The sequence below is a fragment of the Phyllostomus hastatus genome, unplaced genomic scaffold, assembly GCF_019186645.2.
Source record: "Phyllostomus hastatus isolate PE091 unplaced genomic scaffold, TTU_PhHast_1.1 phas_contig_16, whole genome shotgun sequence".
Lineage (NCBI taxonomy): Eukaryota > Metazoa > Chordata > Mammalia > Chiroptera > Phyllostomidae > Phyllostomus > Phyllostomus hastatus.
Genome location: NW_025333643.1, coordinates 13,849,604 through 13,870,230, shown reverse-complemented (window position 1 = coordinate 13,870,230; position 20,627 = coordinate 13,849,604). Strand labels below are relative to the sequence as shown.

The 20,627-nt window shown below is 42.7% G+C and overlaps 1 protein-coding gene and 1 pseudogene across 7 annotated transcripts in view; both read left to right on the top strand.

Moving 5' to 3' along the window:
• The window catches only part of ARHGEF3 (Rho guanine nucleotide exchange factor 3), a 321,899-nt gene that overhangs the window by 141,438 nt on the left and 159,834 nt on the right, over positions 1 to 20,627 (top strand). For 2 of the 7 annotated variants that reach the window (XM_045832240.1, XM_045832238.1), the window contains exon 1: positions 3,191 to 3,321. The exons of the other annotated variants lie outside the window; for them this stretch is intronic. In XM_045832240.1, the coding sequence (XP_045688196.1) occupies positions 3,271 to 3,321 (51 nt within the window). In that variant the 5' untranslated portion in view covers positions 3,191 to 3,270. Of the gene's footprint in view, positions 1 to 3,190; positions 3,322 to 20,627 lie in introns of those variants that run through there. 7 annotated transcript variants of the gene reach the window in all.
• Positions 11,076 to 11,655, top strand: LOC123814433 (annotated as a pseudogene).

The window sequence follows — 20,627 nt, the reverse complement described above, 5'->3', positions numbered from 1 at the left end:
AGGTCTAACTAAAGTGGGTACTATATGGCATGATGCCCTGGATGTTAAGTGACAGAAAGAAAGTGGTAGAATAATGTTATCATTCCACTTTTGAAAAAAAAAACCCAACAAATATTATACTCAGTAACCTATGTTTATTTAGAAAGAACTGTCCAGAAGGATCTCCACCAAAGGTTGCAAACTTGTGGCCCTCAGGTCAAATCTAGCTGGCAACTGTGTTTTGTGTGGCCTGTACAGTATTTTTTTTAAAAATGAGGAATTAGTTGCCAATGTCTAAAAATTGGGAGATTTTATATAAAACCTGGAATTTCCAGCTTCTCTTGAAAAACTTTAGTGTCTGGTCACCCTGGGCCAACAGTCCTTGCCCTGACCTATGTTAAGCACTGCTGGTGGTGCCCCGTGCCCACACAGCCTTTCCTTCTAGGTGCCTTACCCCCAGCCCTGAAAGCCTTTGGGTTTGTGACCGCTTATCTACATCTGGTTGTAGCATGAGTATTAGACTCCACTTTGGCAAATGGGATTGGAGGAAAAAGTGAGGGTCTTTTTGGTTTATATACTTCTTATACTTTTTACTTTATATACTTCTGTGTGGTTTGAATGTATTGGAAGGATACTATGTTACATTTGAAATTTAGAAATCAATAGAAAAACATGTTTGACTACTTGGTGGTGTCCTGGATGCCACATGGAAACTCACATTACGGTCCCTTTTTAAGCTCCTTTTTTTTAAAGCCCCAGATGTACCTGCATCCTGCCGAGTGGGAGCCTCTGATTATTGAAATGCTCCTCCTAGATGCCTTCTGCAGGGACGATTTCGTTACTGGAGTTCTTTCCTCTGGTCAAAGCAGGAGCATCAGAGGAAATGGCCATGCCCTATTCTTTCCTTCCTTTTTGCAGGCTGCCCTGTTCCCCTGCTGGGGCATCTGCTGGTTCTCCCTTCCTTCCTCCCTCCCTCTCTGCTGCTACCTGCCCCAGAGCTCACTCAAGTTTCACCTCTTCCACGAAGTGCTGCAGCCCACGGGTTTCGGTTCTCCATTCTTGTTTTGAATCAGCAGGCAGAAGTTAGGCTTAATCATTCTAGGATTAGTTCATGTGAATGTGCCACCCCACTGCCCACCCCTCCAAAAAATAAATGCTAGTGTGCTGTGGTTATCTCAGATATCGTTGGGATCCTTACTGGGGTGATCTAGGCCTTGGCTGCTGCAACTCCACAAAGTGCCTTGTTTGAAAATCCTCCAGGAGAGGAGTAGCTGGGCTTATGGGAACCTCCATTTTTCCTCAGGGGATTGACATTCTTCATTAGCTCAGGTGCCATCAACACTGGCTAGTCTGGGGTTGCTTACAGGCCTGTACAAATCAGGACCCTTTTTACGGAGGAGCCTAGAGCAAGAGGACTTTTTAGGAATACCTCCCCCACCAGCCACCTTGCTTCCTGGGGAATCAGGCTTTGGGAAACAGGGGATCCCAAGAATGACCTGAAACCCACCTTTTGGGGACACTGCTGATAGAGTTGTACCCGTTACTGTTTCTTGGGTGCCAGGCCTGATAGCTCCTACACATGGGTCTTGAGGTGACCCAGATGCTTGCCTGAACCTTTTTACAGTGATTTCACTTCCTTCTTTCTCCAAGCAGATGGGAGCCTGCCCACCCCCCCCCCATGCTTCTTGAAACAAACAAGCCTTGAGAGCCGAGCTTTCAAAGTATTTGCTTTTCTTCCAAAGCGCCCTGTGGTTCTGTGCCACGCTGCTGTTGTCCTTGTCAGTTCTTCCGCCTAGAACGCCTCAGAATTCTGCCCATGTGTGTCTCTTGCTCTGAGAAGCCTTCCCAGACTTTGTCCCATAAAAAATGGATTTGCCAGGCTCAGTTATTTCTTGTCTCCTTCAACACTTCTGGCCCATTCCTAGAAGCATTTATTTTACCCTCGGTCATCAGCAGTTCATCTTTGTACTACCAGAGCCTGGTGCATCTGTGTGTGGACGGGACAGAAGGCACTCTTCAGAGGCGCTGTGCTAGGTAGGGGCCAGGCCACTGGCCTGAGAGAGTGGGGAGAGCTGCTTTCTTGTAAGCTCTGAAATTGAGTCTTGGATTATTGAATCTTGTTCAAATGAACCCTCTTTGCGGGACTCCCCACTTCAGGACCAAGACAGCAAAGCCTCTTTTAAAAAAATGTGTGCATTTATAAGAATGCCTCAGAAAACCCTGGACTAAATCTTTGCAGTCTAAAGTTGCAATAATAAAGATTTTTGCTATTCAAGTACTACCCCATTAAGGAACTGAAAAATAAAAATAGATAATTGAAAGCTACACTTGGTTTGTCTCCTTGGGTTTGAAGCCAACCACCACTATTCAGGGTGAGGGTGTTGATTTGTTTGTGCGGAGGGGTTGAACAGAGCATAGTTTTCATCTGAAATGTTGTAGTTTACTGTGAGACCATCTTTCTCACCCAGGAAACCTAGATTTTGTAAAAGGCAGAGGACCGGGCCAAGGTGTTCAGTCTGGTGAGATCCCCAGTTGGTAAAATGAGAAATGTCAGCTGTGAGTTTTTTCCACAGTAACTCTGAGAAGAGCAGTAAGGCCTCTCCTTATCCATGTCCAAAGCTGAAAGTGAGGTTTCCAGACACAGCTATTTTGAAGGGGCCCTGAAGAGAGGATTTCCCTAAGAAAAAAAAAAAAAGAAAGAAACGGATGGGTGTGGTGCTTACCACCACTCTCATTTACTGAGTTCTATGAAGTTGGGACTCAGTGTGGGCTCTGTATCCGGGCAGGGCCTCTGACTCCTGAGTGAAGTTCAGGTGAACTACTGATTCCTTTTTTAATACCCCAAACTCTCCTCCCAGCGTTCCTTCTCTTCATTTCACCCCAGTGTTTGGTCTGCAAAGCTCCAGATTTGAGGCAGGTTGTCCTAGCATCATGCCCTTCAGAACTGCCAAAATGCCCAGCATGGCTTTAAGTGGGGACCCAGTGAGCAGTGTGTATTTCTTACAGGCTGGGGACTGTCAGACAGAAACCGAATTTCTGGTGTGCCTTTGAATACCAAAAGGCAGGGTGCTCTGAAAAGGTGGCAGCAGCCGGCAAAGAAACCGCCAGAGCTCTTGGCTGGTGTGGTTCTCAGCTCCTGACATTTGTAACTGATGGCCCTGTCACTTCCTGTCATGCAGCCCAAGTGGGGGGGGGGGGAGGAGTTCCTTCAGGGAAACCATGCTCTACTCTGCTCAGAGTATCCCGTCGGCAGGGCTCCGCCACTGTTAGGGGCGGGGGACTCCTGGGTGGATGAGGTCGGAGTGCCCCATGGTGTGGTGTTGCTTCTTTGTCCGTGCTCAGGTAAGCTCCCTGCAGTTGGGTCTAGACCAGCTCCCAACTCCCACCCAAATCTGGCTGAGTGGTGCCAGCAGCTGAGGTGTTGAGAGGGCACAGCTATTGTTTTCTTTCCCAAGAAACTGAGCAGGAAGCTGCTGTTAAAGCACCTGGGATGATGGAGGCAGTCTTCTGCCTCAGTTTAATAGGAATCAGAAAAGAGCTGTGTGGTTGTTTTTAAGACCACAAATGGTTGTGCTTGGTGTAGATGGTGAGTAAAACGGAGTGGCTAGCTGTCAGTGCGTCCTTTCACATCTGTGATTGGAAGAGAGCAAGGGGGGGAGGGTCTTTCGCTCTTTGCTCCTTGGTGCTAGTATATAAATTTTCATAAGAGACCTGTTTTCAGCTAATGGGAAGGAAAAGAGAGGGTTAAAAGGATGCATCTGCCTTCTGTTTTGTTTTGATCATAAAATAGAATTGCAAGATCTTCTCTTTTTTGGATTGTAAGATGGTGGAACTCAGTTTTGGAAATTTATTCTCTTGGAGCAACTTTTTTGTAGCCTTCCTTACAGTAATCAAGGTGTTTCTAATGTATCATCATTAGGAAGATGAGGTCAGATAATATCAGGGGAGAGACAGACTTGCTGGTGTTGTCATTATGAGTGTAGGTGCCTCCTGGCTTGGGTTCTTTCAGAAGGAGAGGCTGAAAATGTTCTGTTTCTATGAGCTAATTAGTAGCCCAGAAGTGTACTCTCTCTGTCCCTTTCATTTGTGGGTAGTTGTTAAAGCTTTGGATAAGCCAAAAGTATTTTCTAAAGGAAATGCCCATTGCTTTTCTGTTCCTCTCAGCAGAATTATGTTTCTGAGACTGATTTTTGTAATGCTAATTCCAGCTCTTATGTACATGACCATTGTAGACATAAATTTTTAAACTTTTCATGTGATGTAGGTGGTTTCATTATCTTTTTTCCCATCTTGCTCACCTGACTGTTTGCTCACCTGATAAAGAATAACTTGAGCCTTTGAGGTAGGGAAATTGACAACATCTGAAATGATTTACTGCATTCCAGTGATAGTTAATGCAACATTAATGGAGAATAGTACAATAAACACTAACATTTATTAGTTACTTTCCACATTACTAAGCACTTTATTCACATTAGGTCATAAAATTCTTACAGCACCGTAGGGGTTGAGTATTAGTATTATCACCATTTTACAGATGGCAAAACTGAGGCGTAGGGAAGTAATTAATTTAATTTGCTTGTTACCTAGCTGGTTAGTAGGAGATCAGACTTCAAATTCAGGCAGAATGGATCCAGAAGTGACATTCTTCGCTATGAGGTGACACATGATGTTTTGAATGATGGGGCCCTTCCCACACCTGTTGCATGCAGCATCTTCAGTGACACTTTGCTTTCTAGTCCTTTGGCAGATCAGCCTGTTTTGGTGGATGCTTGCCATAGTCTGATCACCACCTACATAAGAGGCATCTATGGCAAATCACTGCCTTCTCCAGACTCAGTTTCCCCACCTGTCAAATGGAGATGTCTCTAAACTCATTTAGCTCTGATGTAAATCTTAGACATGCAAATATCTTTGCCCAAAAAGTTAAACACAGTTCTCATACCTTCCCCATTTCAAAGTCAGATGATTTAATGAGTACTCTTTAGTACACATTTCTCAAGGATGTAAACTGGAACTCAAAATGTAATTGTCTGGCTAGCTACTGACCTTTATTCTTCTCTTGAAAATATTATTAAATGAATTTTTATTTATTGGCTCTGAGAGTCTCCATAGGAAGGATCTGGAGGGCCTGGGCTGGATGTGGGAGGAGTCATTGGTAACTGGATGTGGAGGGTGAGAAAGGGAGGTGAGGCACCCTTTACGGATCTCATGACTTCATCCTCTGAGGTTTGGCTGGGTGGTTCTGTGTTTGTGGGAAATGGTAGAGTGCAGTGGTTAAGAGCATGGGTTTTAGAACCATGGAGATGCAGGTTTGAGTCCCAGCTTCGCCTCTTACTAGCCATGCAATCTTCTGCATGTTACCAAACCTCTCCTCTTATAATAAATAGTGTCTGTCTTATAAAATTGTCATGAGGAATAAATTAAATGACTCCTGACAGCTCCTAGTACAGAGTTGGCACTCAGCACACGTGATCCATGTCCCAGGTCTTATTGACCATAACACATGCTGGTAGCTACCAGAAAAATGAGTCCTTAGTGTGTAAGCACTTAGCAACAATTGGGCCATGAAACATCTATCCTGTGATAAAGATGGCCCTGGCTTGACTTTGTGGAGGGAAGGAAGCAGTGTATTCCACAAAAGGTCAGTACTTCATTTTAAAGCGCCAATTCCAGCCATGTTTTTACAGCTTGCCCAAAACTCCAGACTCTCAGTGGGAGCCATGGGAGGGGAAGTTGATTCAGATCCTAAAAAGTCCTGTCTTGATGGAACACTCAGAGATATGACTCGGAGAGGGCTAGGTCAGGGTGGTGACCCCAAGTGTCCACCGGGACAGAAACAATGGGTGACTCTAGGACCTAAATATAGACTATGTGTATGTCACTTAGCGAAACCAGTTCCCAGTGCTGATCAGGGAGGGTGGGTCTTTGGGAAGAGCTCAAGAAGCAGCCCCTGTGTGCCATCCTTTGCTCTGTCAGTCCTCTTTTTCTGAATAAGCCGATCCATATTCTAGCCTCTCATCCCTTGAGCACCTGTCTCTGTTTGGCAGCTTGGTTTATCTCCCCATCTTTTCCCTTCCATGCCTTACTTATGGAGTTTACCACCCCCTCAGCTGCCCTTGTTTCTTGCAGACTCCATCCAGCCCCTGCCATAAACTCTAGGTGCTCCCGTCAAAGTGCTTTTTATGAGCACTGGGTTGGGAGTCTGGAGTTTGGGGTTCAAGTTCTAGGTTTTGTGGTTAACCTTAGGAAATGCTGAACTTCCCTGGGTACTAGGTTCTCCACTGCAAACATGGCTGTTGAGAACCTGGATCCTGGAGATTGACAGTCTGGGTTCTAATCCTCACTACCATTTGAGCTGGGGCAAGTTCCTTACCTCTCTGGGCTTCAGTTACATTATCTGCAAAATGGAAATGATGATAGTATCTGCCTCAGTTTATAAAAATGTCTATGAAACCCTTAAAACAGTACATCTTGTCAGTGCTCAGAAATGCTAGCTATAATTATGATTGTAATTTGTAGGAAAAGAAGCCCTGCAATGGACTAGTGTTTCCTAAACTTCAGTCATGTTTCCCATATTCACGTGTCACTTGTACTGTTATTTTCTACTTATTGTTTTTCTTTAAATTCTCTACTTTTTTTTAACTTGGGCTCATCCAAAGTAGTAATGGTCCTGAAGTCACTAAACACTCCAATGTGTTTCCTAAAACACATAATAAACACATCTAGGTCTATCTCACATGGTCTGAAATGATACTGTGTCACCAGCACGCCCACTTCCTACACTTTGGGGACTGCAGAACCGGTGGCTGTGAACATCTAAGGCCCAGGTTGATGCCTGCTGGTGATTTAGGCAATGCTTATCCCACCAGAGTGAACAGTCAATGTGTCCTTCACTCATCAACACTGCCTGAGAACCAGCTTTGTGCTTGACTCTATGCCAGGTGCCAAGATTGCCAAAGTGTAGGTTTTTGTAGCTCCTGCTGTCTTCTTTGAATGGAACATTACCAGCCCAGAGTATATGGAATCGAGAGAGCCATGAAATGACCCAATTGCTGAAATCCCACGTCAGTGAGAGGTAAGAGAAGCCAAAGACATGCTCTGCCCTAAATCTCTGCATGTGGATGAAGGAGATGATCTCAGCCAGCTTTTACTCAGTAACAACCATCCCAGACTCAGTGGCAAACAATAACAAGCATTTATGCTTATGCTCATAGGTGTGCAGGCTGTCCAGGATAGTCTGTCCCATGTGGATCTATGAGTTACCCATGTGTTTATTTTTTCCTGGAGAGCTAGCTCAGAAGGTCCTAGAAGAACAATCAGAATCACACAGTTCCTCTTAGGTCTAGGTTCAGGATTGGTACACTGTCCCTTCTACCCATATTCCATTGGCCAGATTAACTCACAAGCCATGGAGGTCAGGAGAAGGCATAAGAGTTTGCTGAATAATAGATTAATCTACCAGAGAGATCATTCCTATTTATTCCCTCAACCTACATTTACTGAGTGCCTACTATGTGGAGCATTCTGCCATATTAGGGGAGGATACATATAGTAAAAATAAATGATGAGGGTGATAATATCTAATCCAAGGCATAGCATATATTAGGTCTAAATGAATATGTGATGAATGAGTATCTAGAGTGTTGACTAGCGATGAGTATTTCACATAGGTTGCCTCATTTTATCCTGCCACCCCCCCCACCTCCCTGTTGAGCAGGTACAATCATTCCATGTCATAAGAGTGCAATACTGTCTTGGCCTGTTAAAAGCTTATAATCATCTGATGTGAGGAAGGGGAGGATTGGTGAAGGCACAGCTTTGGGAAAGAGGCAGGTATTGCACCAAAGAGGCTCAGGTTCAAATCTATCATGTGTTTATTCCTATGTACACCTCATATGCTGCCTTGGGCGCTAACTCTTCACGTTACTACCATGTACTAAGAATTGAGCATGGTACCTGGCCTGTCATAGTTTCTCTAAATCACTAGACCTTTGCTTTCTTGAGCTCACATGCATTTTTGAAGGTTCTCTTCTGTGCAGGCCTATGGTACCAGGTGAAAAACTCTGCTCTAACTATTTATTCCATTGCCTTCTCCTCTTTCCTTCCCTCCCTTAAAAACTTCATCCAGTGAAAGGGATGTTTTTCTGTATTTATATGTCAGTGGATGAGATAGGAAAACTCATATAATCCAACCCCTTCATTACATAGATGATGAAATAGAGACCCACAGAGGTTAGCTCACTTGCCCAGTGGCCTACAGCTGCTGCTGCTGTGGCTAATAATGATAATAATACTATCCTCAAAGCAGATGACTTATGCTCAGATACAATTAGGTTTCATTCCCTCAATAGCTGCTTAAAAACAGTGTCCATTCTGACCTATCAGTTCTATGAATCACATGGCAAAGCTAGTTTTCTTCATCTTCATAGCCAAAGCCATGGATGACAGAGACATACATGCCCAGTCTCAACTGTAGAACCACTGTGGTGTGGGTCCATTAGGGCAGAGCCTGTGTCATCTCTTCCTCTAGGTCTTCCCTTTCCACTTTGTCCCTTAGTCCTCACCCAGAGCTGTGTGTACAGACCACTAAGAATGCAGGATGGTTGGGGCTGAGACAGGGACATTTATTTGTCAAGCCAAGGGTGGAAGGCGGCTTACAGTTGGAGCAGGGGAGGAATTTGTTCCTGTACAGTCCTGGAAATCTTATTTGGAACTATTCTTCTATTCTTAGTTTTGAAGGCAACCTCTGGTGCATTGTTTTAACAGCAGCCAGGAAATCAGTCCCTGCTCAGGGTCAGCAATTTCCCTGGTTCCTGCCTGTGGCCACCCAGGTAGGAAGTGTACTGGTTTGTTTCAGGGCTGATATCTCATAGTCAGGATCGTCACCACCCTTTCTCCTTCTGTTGCCCACCTTGTCTGCCTTTCCAAGAGGAAAAAGAGAGTCTAGTGAATCTATTTTTCTTTATAACAATAGTAGCTACACTTATTTCTATGTAAAAAGGAAAATGCTAAAATCCAGGTCTCAACAACAGAATGCTGTGCCCTCTGAAGCAGTGTCGTCCCAAAGAAATGGAATGCATGCCACAGATATAATTTTAACAATCCCAATAGTTTCATTAAAAGAGGTAAAAAGAAATAGGTGAGGTTAATTTTAATGATTTATTTAGCCCAATATATCCAAATGTTAGCATTTCAACATGTAATCAATATAAAAATTGTTAAGGAGATGTTTCACCTTTTTTTTCATAGTAGGTCTTCAAAATCCAGTGTGTGTTAGACTTAGAGCATCTCTGAGTCCGCAGGCCACATTTCATGTGCTCAGTACCCACACGTGGCTCGTAATAGCCCCTGGATAGTGCAGGTCTCCAGTAGTGCCATCCAATAGAACTTTCTTTTTTTAAGATTTTATTTATTTTTTTAGAGAGAGGTGTAGGGAAGGCAAAAGGGAGGGAGATAAATGTGTGGTTGCCTTTTGAGCACCCCCTATGGGAACCTGGCCCACAACCCAGGCATGTGCCCTGACTGGGAATCGAACCAGTGACCCTTTGGTTCGCAGGCCCGAGCTCAATCCACTAAGCTACACCAGCCAGGGCCCAATAGAACTTTTTATAGTGATGGTAATATTTTATATCTGTGCTGTCTCCTGCAGAGGACATTTAAATCCAAACAGCCACATGTACCTCTAGATATTTGATATTATTAGAAAAATACTGACTTAAAATTCACCAAGATATTATTTTTCACTTATCACATTGGCAGAGATTGAAAAGTTGGATAGCACTGTTTGGTGAGGGTGACAGGACCTTTTGTGCATGGTCAGTAGGGGAAAAAATTGAAATGGCCTTTATGGAGGGCAATTTGGCAATGTTTAGCAAAATTACAAATATAGCTTCCATTGGGCCCAGAAGTTCCATTCCAGGATGTTGCAGCCTTTTATGCATATAGATTGGTTTAAGTACAAGAATATTTGCTGTACCAAAAGATTGGAAACCACAAACATAGCCATCCAAATAGGGGACTAGATAAATACATTGTATACATTTTAAAAATGTAATTTGCAACTATTGAAAAAACAAGATCAAGTTTTATTTGATATCGTGGAAAGTTCTTCAAAGTATAGCACTGAGCAAGTGTAGAGCAGTGCATATAGTATGATGCCATCTGGGTAAAAGAAATAACTTGCTTATTTTTGTCCAGAGCAGCTGCAGAAGAATGTAAAAGGAACTGATTGAAGTGGTGCCTCCTTAGGGAGGAAGCGATGGCCGGGACAGGAGAGAGGCCTATTGTACGGTGTACAGTGTACCTTTTTTGGAATTTAACCCCACGCACTTGAATTATCTACTCAAAACATAAACATCTAAAACATAAAAAGAAGAAACTGTAAGGGAAGGGTGAACCAAAGAAGGCTTCCTAGAGGAGGTGACCTTTGGGTTGAATTGTAAAAGATGCATAGGAGTCCTTCTGGCAGGAGCAAGGCTGAGGCTCAGAGATATGAACAAGGACAGGTTCAGGTATCTGCGAATACCCAGTGGTGGGCAGAGTACTCAGTGTACAAAACAGGGCAGTAATGGAATTTGGACAGGAACTGGATTGGCCAAATGGGAAGAGATTTGTGAGCAAAGTTTGAATAGCTCTATGAGCCAAAGGCAGCCATTGACAATTTGAAGGATGTGGGAAATGACATGACTGTGTCCATGTGAAAGACCACTTTTGGCAGAGGGCTGGATGTTTTGAAACAGTGATTCTCAAAGTGTGATCAAGGACCCCAGGAGTTCCCAAGATCTATAAACTAACTATGTAATTACAAAACAAATTTTTCATCAATGTGTCAGCCGAAATAACAATCACGGGTTAATTGCAGATGCAGATATATGAATCTAACTGTCTTCTCTGCAGCCAGAAATTCAGAAAGTTGTAAAAGTATAAAAGAGTGCTTCTCTTCTCACTATGTATTTTGTTTTGGAAAATATAGTTAATTTTTATTAAAATATTATACAGATTAATAAGTAATATATTGTTATTTTTAAAAGAAGGAATATTTTTCGTGTGCATGGTTAGCTGGGCCTTCTTCCTTCTTGTCCAGTGCTACCAACATGGTGTTCAGGTGCTTCACGGAGATTGGCTTTATGGCCTGTGTCTCGTTTGGGCCTCATGCGGGGAAGTTGGTCATGATTGTAGATTGTCCATCAGAACAGGGCTTTGGTTGATGGACCTTGCACTTAAGTAAAAAGATAGGCTATACCTTTCAAATGCATGCAGTGCACTGACTTTATCCTCAAGTTCCCACATGGTATCCTTCAGAAATATGTCTGACAAGCCTGGCAGAAGATACCAGTACAAAATGGGCAGCCATGAGTTGAGCCAAGAAGATTGTAGCCAGAGAAAAGAAAGCCAAGATGACAGATTTTGACTGATACAAAGTTATGAAGGCAAAGAAAACAAGGAACCAAATAATCAAATGTAAAGATAGGAAGCTTCAAAAGGCAGCTTTCCTGAAAGCTTCTTCCAGAAAGGCAGCTGCTGCTAAGGGTGCATCTATAGGCAAGAAAGCTCTAGTTCAGAAGGTTCCAGAAAGCTAGAAGCCAGAAGGCAGCTCCTCCAATAGTTCAGAAGGATCCAAAAGCTCCAGCCCAGAAAGCACCTGCTCCAAAGGCATCTGGCAAGAAAGCATGAGAACTTAAGAGGCTATCATGAAGTAATAAAGGTTCTCTTTTGGGGGAAAAGTAGGAGGATTTTTAAAATGCTCAATTTTATTTTCTAATACTGCAAATATTGATATAACCCACATAAGCAAAAGCTCTTTGGGACCCTCAATGATTTTTAAAAGTATAGAGGGGTTTTGCCCTGACTGGATGGCTCAGTTGGTTGGAGCATTGTTCCGTACACCAAAAGGCTGTGGGTTTGATTCTCAGTCAGGCCACATACCTGGGTTGCAGGTTCCATCCCTGGTTGGGGTGCATATGAAAAGCAGCCGATTGATGTTTCTCTCTCACAGCAGTGTTTCTCTCTCTCTCTCTCCTTGAAATCAATGAAAAACATATCCTTGGGTGAGGATTTAAAAAAAGTATAGAAGGGTCTTATGATTAAAAAAATTAAGAACAGCTGGTCTGGAAGTAAGGAGGCCCTGTGTGCTTGTGATTCTGGCTGGATCAAAATAAACTATAGGGAAGCACATGCATCTATGTAAATGTGAGTTAGGCAGGAGGCATGAACTAGCAGTGCTGGACTGATGTGCATTTTATGTGTCTCAGCGCCATGAAATGGTGTGGGCAGGTATGTGTGAAAGAGGGAGCAGGATTGATGGGTTGATTTTGACTGGTTGGAATGTCAGTGCATGTCCTATACTCTATTTCCTCATTAATAGATATTTCTGTTATTTCAGTCCTTTGCTGTTATAAACATCCTGGACATCCATGTACAAGTCTCCACCCATGTACAAGAATTGCTCTAGTGTGTCTCCCTAAAAGTGGAATGCAGGGCAGTAAGGCATGTACACCTTCAGCTTGACTGGGTGATGTAAGGTTGTTCTCTAACTTAGGGCCTTCCCTCCAGCCCTGTATGAAAGTCCCCATTTCTCCAGCTCTTAGTATTGTCAGACTTCTAAATTTTGTCAATCCAATGGGTGTGAAATGGCACCTGACTCTTTTAACCCCAAACCCACCATCACTCCTTTACCCACCCCCAACCTTGGAGCATAAGATACTAAACTCTGAATTGTGGACAATTCAAAAAGTCTTTACCACAAGGAAACGTGTGTGTGTGTGTGTGTGTGTGAATACACAGAAGCAGATTCTGTACTGGTTTCCTGGGTGAGGAAGAAGTGAAAAATTGGGCCACTACTTTTTATTTTAGATAAAAATCACTCAGTCAGTGTTCTTGTGGTGTTTGCTGTCTTTTGAGGTCAGTTGGGTCAGCACTAAAGGAGAAGAAGGCAGGACCTTCTCAGCATTGCTTAGCCTGGCCTGGGGTTTCAGGAAAGGTGCAGTCTGAGGCCTTCAGTCGAGACCTGAAACTTTGGGCAAACAAATGTAATGTATGCATCACTTTCTCTGGACTGGCCACTTGTCCTCCCTGGATCAGGCCTGCCTGTGCGCCTGAAGGCAGGGCCAGCCTCTCCAGCCTGAGACCTGTTTAGGTGCACAGGGTCCTCCCTCTGTTCAGAAGGGCCCCGTGCTTGGTTTAACACTCCTCTAGAGTCCTTGTGAAACTCAGTTTTTGGATAGAGCCCCACATTTTCAATTTCCTCTGAGTCATTATGTAGCCAGTTTTGCCTAAAGCATCTTTGTGTCTCTCAGATTAACAAGGGTGTGGGCAGAGGGATGCAGCCCCTTGGGTATCACTGTTCTCCTCACTCTGTGCAAGGCCCGCTGTCCCCCCACCATAGGCCCCAGTGCTCTTGGGTGAAACACTCATTTCCTCATTTCACGCATGTATTCTCTTTTTACTTCTTTCTCTCTCTGTAGATACATATGTATGTATACCACACAAATTCATATAAATATACATATATAGTTGATTCTCATTATTCTAGATTCCATATTTTCCTACTTACTGAAATTTGTTTGTAAACCCCAAATCAGCATTCACGACGCTTTTGTAGTCATTTATGGACATGAATAGAGCAATGAAAAGTTTGACATTCGCATTCCCAGCTGAGGTCCAACCAAGCAACACTCTGCCTTCTTGCTCCAGTTCTCATACTATAAACAAGTGTCTTTTTCTTGGTCTGTTCAGTGCCATGTTTTTCACTTTTTTGTGGTTTTGGTTGATTTCACTGTTTAAAATGCCTTCCCCCACCCCACCCCCACCACCTCCGCCAAGTGTTGTGCTGGAGTTCTTGAGCACGAGTAGGCTGTGATGTGCCTTACAGAGAAAGTACGTGTGCTAGGTAAGCTTTCCTCAGGCACAAGTTCTATAATTGGCTGGTGGCCATGAGTTCAGTGTTAATGAATCAACCATATATATTAAATAAATACACATAAAACAAGATACATATCTTGAAATGGTTAATGAAGATATTGTGACAAGAGGCTTGCAGGAACTTAACCCTATATTTCCTCTAGGAGCAATAGTTCAGTATTCACAACCTTCTTGTCCACAAAGACTTACAGAACCTAACTACCACAAATAACAAGAACTGACTGTGTGTACATATATATGTATGTACAAAGGTCTGCCCAGAAAGTACCCAGCCATATAATTTGAAAAATAGAGACATTTATTGAAGAAGACACAAGAAACATTGTACATAGGACAACGACAGCCCAGTCCCCTTCAAAGCAGACACCTTGGGACTTCACACAGTTCTCCAATCACCATCAGCTGCCCCATCATATTTTCCTGAATCTCATCAATGGTCTGTAATCTCTTCCCTTTCAAAGGTGATTTTAGTGTTGGGAAAAGCCAGAAGTTACAGGGCACCAGATCTGGGTTATAGGGGGATTGAGTCCCTTGAGTGATTTGATATGTTGCCAAAAAACTCTGCATGAGACATGATGCATGAGCAGGCACATTGTCATAGTGAAGCTGCCAATCACGTTGCCCATAGCTGTGGCCTTCTGAATCATCTGAATAATTTCTGTGGAGGACTATTCAAGCTTAACTCGAAATGTGATGCAGATCCATTGCTCAACTCACTCAGTCATTTTGAATGTGACAGCCACACGTACACATGCTCATTCAACAGTGTCTACTGCCCTCACTGACTAGTACAGTAAAGTCGTCATTGTTCTCATGTGCTCATTCCAGTTCGTCCTCCTTGGCTGCCAGGTTACATCAGTGTCTGCAAACCATTCTCACTATATTAACGATGTTTGGACTTTTTCTGGACAGACCTCGTATGTATGTATGCATGTATGTGTATCTTTATTCACCCTTCCTCTCTCCCTTGCTCATTTTCCTTTCTACTTCTCTTTCTTCTTCTAATTCCTTGCATTTTCTCTTCTCTTTCATTGTTCATTGGTCTTTCTGGCATTAGCCTTGAGTCCTCAAAAGGTACCCAGAGAAAGTACTTTTGTCCACTTGTTCAGAGCACATTGGTGGGTCACTCTCTTTGTGTGGTGCCTTGGGCCATCGTGGGACCTGAACACAAACCTTATGGTTCAAAAGTGTCACCTACAGATAGGATTATTGTCATCCATGATTTTGAGGCAAATCGAGAATCTCATATTTATTTCTAAAAAATGTTTCCAGGTCTCTGCTATTCTCATTGCCCACTTTCCTCCCTGACCCGGCAAGCTCCTTGGCTACGTGTTTTCATAGAGGCAAACAATATTGGAGGGAAACTTTATAGGTCACCTAGTCCAATTCCCTTATTTTACAGATAGTGAAACTGAAATCTAGAGGATAAGTGAACCACCCCAGGTCACATAGCTAATTCGATGGCCTTAAAAAATAGATAAAACCCAGGGAATAATTGTTTCCTCCTTGCTCTATTTTACTAATGAATCAGGTAAGAGAGAGATAGCATTTGTTGTGTTCTGGCAACTTCTGATTAAAATGTAAAAAACAGATTTCTGTAAATTGTGTACATTATAATCAAGCCAGAGAAAATATACAAGTACACATTTTAGAAGACTATTTAGGTTGAAACTTTTCTTTTACCAAAGCATTTCATAGATAAGTTTGCAACATACAGAGGGTTTTAAAATTCCTTGTTTGAGTGGTTTTCATTATCAAAATATCTTTTCTAATACATCCTAAAGTGGGTGTCACCGGGTCCTCATGATATGTAGCTTTGAAAGCCAGGACTGTGACAACAGAGGGGAGAAATCTCCTACAAAGCTGACCAGGAAACAGACCCAGCAGACCTCGCTTCCCGCTCACTCCCCAAACCTTAGCCTCCACTCCCTCCCCTCCCAAAAAGGGAAAACGTGCCCAGTAAAGATAACAGTGCCCATCCTTAAACAAAGCAAGGCTAACCCTTTGGGTCCCCCAAGTGCTCCCATTTCCTGTGGCTAAAGTTAGACCTATTAGATATGAATTTCATTTTTAATCCATGACTGGGCAGTCAGAGGGCTACAAATTCTCTCCAGAAAAGATGGACAGGGGAAAAGGAGGAGTCCCTTTGCAACTATCCCAGGGGAGAAGGGTTCAGAGTGTTGCTTTTTCTGTACTTGTCATAAGCAGCAAGTATGCATGGGACAGTTACTTTGTGTGAGAGTTATGAGACTGAGTTTCCACAAAGAAAGTGTTTCCTAAATCACACTCACTTGTGAATCACCTTTTACCACAGCCACATAGAAAAATACTTAACATTTTCTAGAAGACAAAACAGTTTTTTCCTTATATTTATCTTTAATGGAAACTTTATCATGATTAACAAAACCAATATACTTGCTATATGAGGTCTGTCTAGAAGGTATCTAGCCATGTAATATGAAAAATAGACATTTATTGAAGAAGATAAAAGATACAAGAAACATCATACATAGAATAATGACACCTCAGTCCCCTTCAAAGCAGGCACCTTAGGACCTCACACAGTTCTCCCAATCACCATCAGCTGCCCCATCATATTTTCCTGAATCTCATCAATGGTCTGAAATCTCTTCCCTTTCAAAGGTGATTTTAGTGTTGGGAAAAGCCAGAAGTTACAGGGCACCAAATCTGGGCTGTGGGAGACTGAGTCTTTGACGTGTCGCAAAAAAACTCTGCACGAGACATGATGCATGAGCAGGCACATTATCATAGTGAAGCTGCCAATCACCAGTTGCCCAAAGTTGTGGCCTTCTGAATCATCTGAATAGTTTCCGTGGAGGACTATTCAAGCTTAACTCGAAATGTGATGCAGATCCATTGCTCAACTCACTCAGTCATTTTGAATGTGACAACCACACAGTACACATGCTCACTCAACAATGTCTACCGCCCCCACTGACTAGTACAGCAAAGTCGTCATTGTTCGCACGTGCACATTCCAGTCCACTTTCTTTGGCTGCCAGGTTACATCAGTGTCTGCAAACCATTCTCACTATATTAACAATGTTTGGACTTTTTCTGGACAGACCTCATAAATAGAATATAACCATGAAGATAAGTAATACACAAAACAATGTAACTAAATTCTAGCTAAATGCTATTGTACCCAGAAAAGAAGGATTGAGGTTGGTAAGCACTGAGTGAGTGTTAAAGGTGACATAGCCCCAATCTGAGCTTTTCTCCTTTAAGCCAGGCAGTGAGTTAAAAATTTAATACCATGCTGTATATAATGCTCACTTTTCTGCCCAAATTTTTTGAAGGAAAAATAAGGATGCATATTATACATGGGTAGTATTAATTCCATATCTATATAAATGTTTTTCATTTTTTCATTTATGCTTGTGCATTAAATGTGTAACTCTAGAAAGCAATAATGATATCTGTATGCAAAATAACACCCTGGAATATGATAATCAGTTTTATTTCTAAATATAAATAAATAAAATTGAATTAAAAATTTAAATGAAAGATTTTTTTCCTGAAAATTTGGGCCAAAAATGTGGATGTGTATTATACACGGGTGTGCATTATACATGGCAAAATATGGTAACTTTCTTATTGTGTAATCTGATGCTAGGTAAATCCTGTTGTAGCAGACTCTCTCAGTGCCCCACTCATATCCATTAGGCTCACTTCAGATGCTACCTAGAGTCGCCTGTACCCACCTATGACTTCCTGTGTCCTTCTACTTGAGGGGTTGTCCAGTCAAGAGGGTTAACATCCTAAGGAACCCCTCTCCATCAAAGAGAGGCAGGAGTTGGTTGGCTGAATACTTCCACTTCCTCATGCCTTGGTGGGAAATTATGAGGTGTGTCCTATAGTCTATTGGGAGGTCCTCAGTGGAGTACACTCCAGCTGCCCACAGCTATAACCTGCTGACTCCATTCCCCACTGTGGCTTCCCTCCTTTCCCCATTGCATTGCCCCACTTCCTACAGTTCTTCCTGGCATTCACCTTTCACATGAACAGCTTATACCTAAACCTTTACCCCAGCATCTGTTTTGAACAGAACCCAAACTAAGACAGCTGGTAAGCATACTGCCGAACACAGTCTCACAAACCACTGTGGCACCAGACCTGTCCTTTGAGAAATACTACCCCAAGGTATATACCCAAATAAGCAACTTACCATTTTCCTTCTTTAAAGTTCAAAAATATATTAAATTTTGTATTGTTCAACTCTATCTGCCATTTTCCCTAACATATTGGTGATGCTCTGTTCTGATGAGTAACCCTGTATCCCATTTTTGCTCTTTCTCTTCCAATATGGTATTATTACAATTGGCTAATAAACTCTGTTTCCAAATTTGCCCATGTAGTTAAATCACTGTGTAACATTGATTGTTTTTTTGCCAATGTGAGACATCCAGTGAGTAGAATAGCACTGTCCATTGTGGTCACTCAAAGTAAATGTTTACTGGTAAATCATTGAGCTCTGGCTGAAACACAGCAGGCCAGTGTTGCCAAACTGAGAGGGCCACTATTTGGCAAGCTTTTGCAACATCCTGATGAGAACCAGGAGCCCAAAATTAGGGAGATTGAAAAGGTGCTTCTGCAGGATGAAGCTTCAGATTTGGCATGGGTCCCATTAGCAGTTTCAAGGCAGAACTGAAGTTCTAATGCAGAGAGGGTTTCTTGTTTTCAGGCTTGGGCCTATGCCTGGAATGTCTGGTCCCATGGAACCTAGACTGTTCAGAGCGTGGGGAAGTCCAGGGTGCAATACACCCTGGGATGTATCAGAGAATCACATGCATGGGCACTGGCCAATCAGAAGAGGCATCCCATACTGTGTGTGGGACATATGGGAGGAGAGAACTTGAACCTTTAATGATGAGAGGTCTTTAGAAGCTCTCTTTCCCTACCCATCCCCATCTTTGCTTGGCTGGCTCTGTCCTAACACTCAAATGCATGTCCCTCCTCTGACAAGCCCCCTGACCACTGTCTGTAGTGGCTCTGCCCCTACCTCCTCTCATATTGCCCTGGTTTACTTTCTTCATTACACTTTGTGTACTCTATAACTAGCTTGTTTAGTTGCTTACTGGTTTATCATCTCTGCTCCTACTGTTCCCTACTCAACTATGTTCTTCCTGAGGGCACAGACTCTATCTCTTTACTGACCAGTGTGTCTACTGTATCCTGAACAGTGCCTGGCATCTCATAGGTGCTCTGTAACATGTATGTTGAATAAATGAATCTATCTTATGAAATTCACTTTTCTGAGTTTCCTGTTGTCCCTGACATTCTCTTATCACAATTCAGGAATATTGTGGGCCTCAGAGTAAAAAATGAAATTTTATGAATGGCATGTCTTAGCATTTTCAGTCTTCCTGAAAAGAAACTCTGTAGCTTTATACTTGCTATGTGGGGATAGGTGGGTTACTTCAGTCAACAAACATTTATTGAACTTTTTCTGTGTGTTGGGTTAAGCTTTAGAAATGTCCAGGAAAATTCTGGACCTGAAAGAATTCTATTCTTAATAAAACACTGATTTCCTGGGAAAATGGATTAAATGCTGGATAAATATTCCTTGATTCTGCAAAATCCAGACTCAGTTTCAGACTTAAGGATAAAAGTGATTGGGATGGGCTTTGAAGAAAAATCAGGATTAGAAAATTTAGTGCAAAGTACTTACCCCCTCCTAGCAGCCCATTTGTGGCTCACCACAACTTTTGCTTTTTTTATTCAAAACTTGACAGGACATGATAGTACCATTAAAGAAGGGATGTTCCGAATACCTGCACGTCTCTGGTGTTTGGGGGCCCTTTGCCTCCCTCCTGTAATTTGAGGTTGTGGTGAGGCCCTCCTCTACTTTCAAAGACAGCTGCAGAAGGAAAATGTCCCTGTAATCACAGTTGATGTCTTTCCAGACACCACACCAAAACAGTAACTGGCTTTTACATTATTGTTCTGATGGCTTCTCTGCAGACTATTGCCAAGAGTATTATTCTCAAGTTAGTCAAGACAACTACCCTGAAAACTGGTGACCTTCTCTGTGCTAATGAACTGTACCTGGACAGAGAGAAGGGTCTTTGTCACATGGACAGTCCAGGGCTTCTCTGGAATTGCCTCCAGAGGCAAAATTGTAAGGAATTATATTGAGAGACATTGTGCCCTGGCCAGTGTGGCTCAGTTGGTTGGTTGGGCATTGTCCCACAAACCAAAAGGCCACCAGTATGAATTCCAGTCAGGGTACATGCCTGGGTTGCAGGTTTGGTCCCTGGTCAGGGGACATGTGGAAGGCAACAAATTGATGTTTCTCTCTCACATAGATGTTTCCTTTCCGCCCTACCCCCTCTCCTCTCTGTCTGTCTCTCTGTCTTTCTGTCTCTCTCTCATTGCCCGCCCCCCCCCCCATCTCTTTCTCTCTCAGACAAAGAGAGAGGGAGAGAGGAAGGGGTGGAGAGAGATCTGTATATTCAAGGACCTTGTTTTAAGGAGAAGGGTATTATTACACAGTTATTTTGCTTATGGTTGTTTCTTTCTCATTGAGAGAGAGGAACATCTTTAAGGATAAATGATATGTTGTGAGAGTTTCTAGTTTCATTTGGGAAAGGGCAATTTTTTTATCGAATCCTTAAATTATATTCTTCTTGGGCCTAAGGAATTGTGCTCCAGTTACTACCATTCAATTTCTGCCCAGTGCCTGGATGGACTTGCTGCCTTGT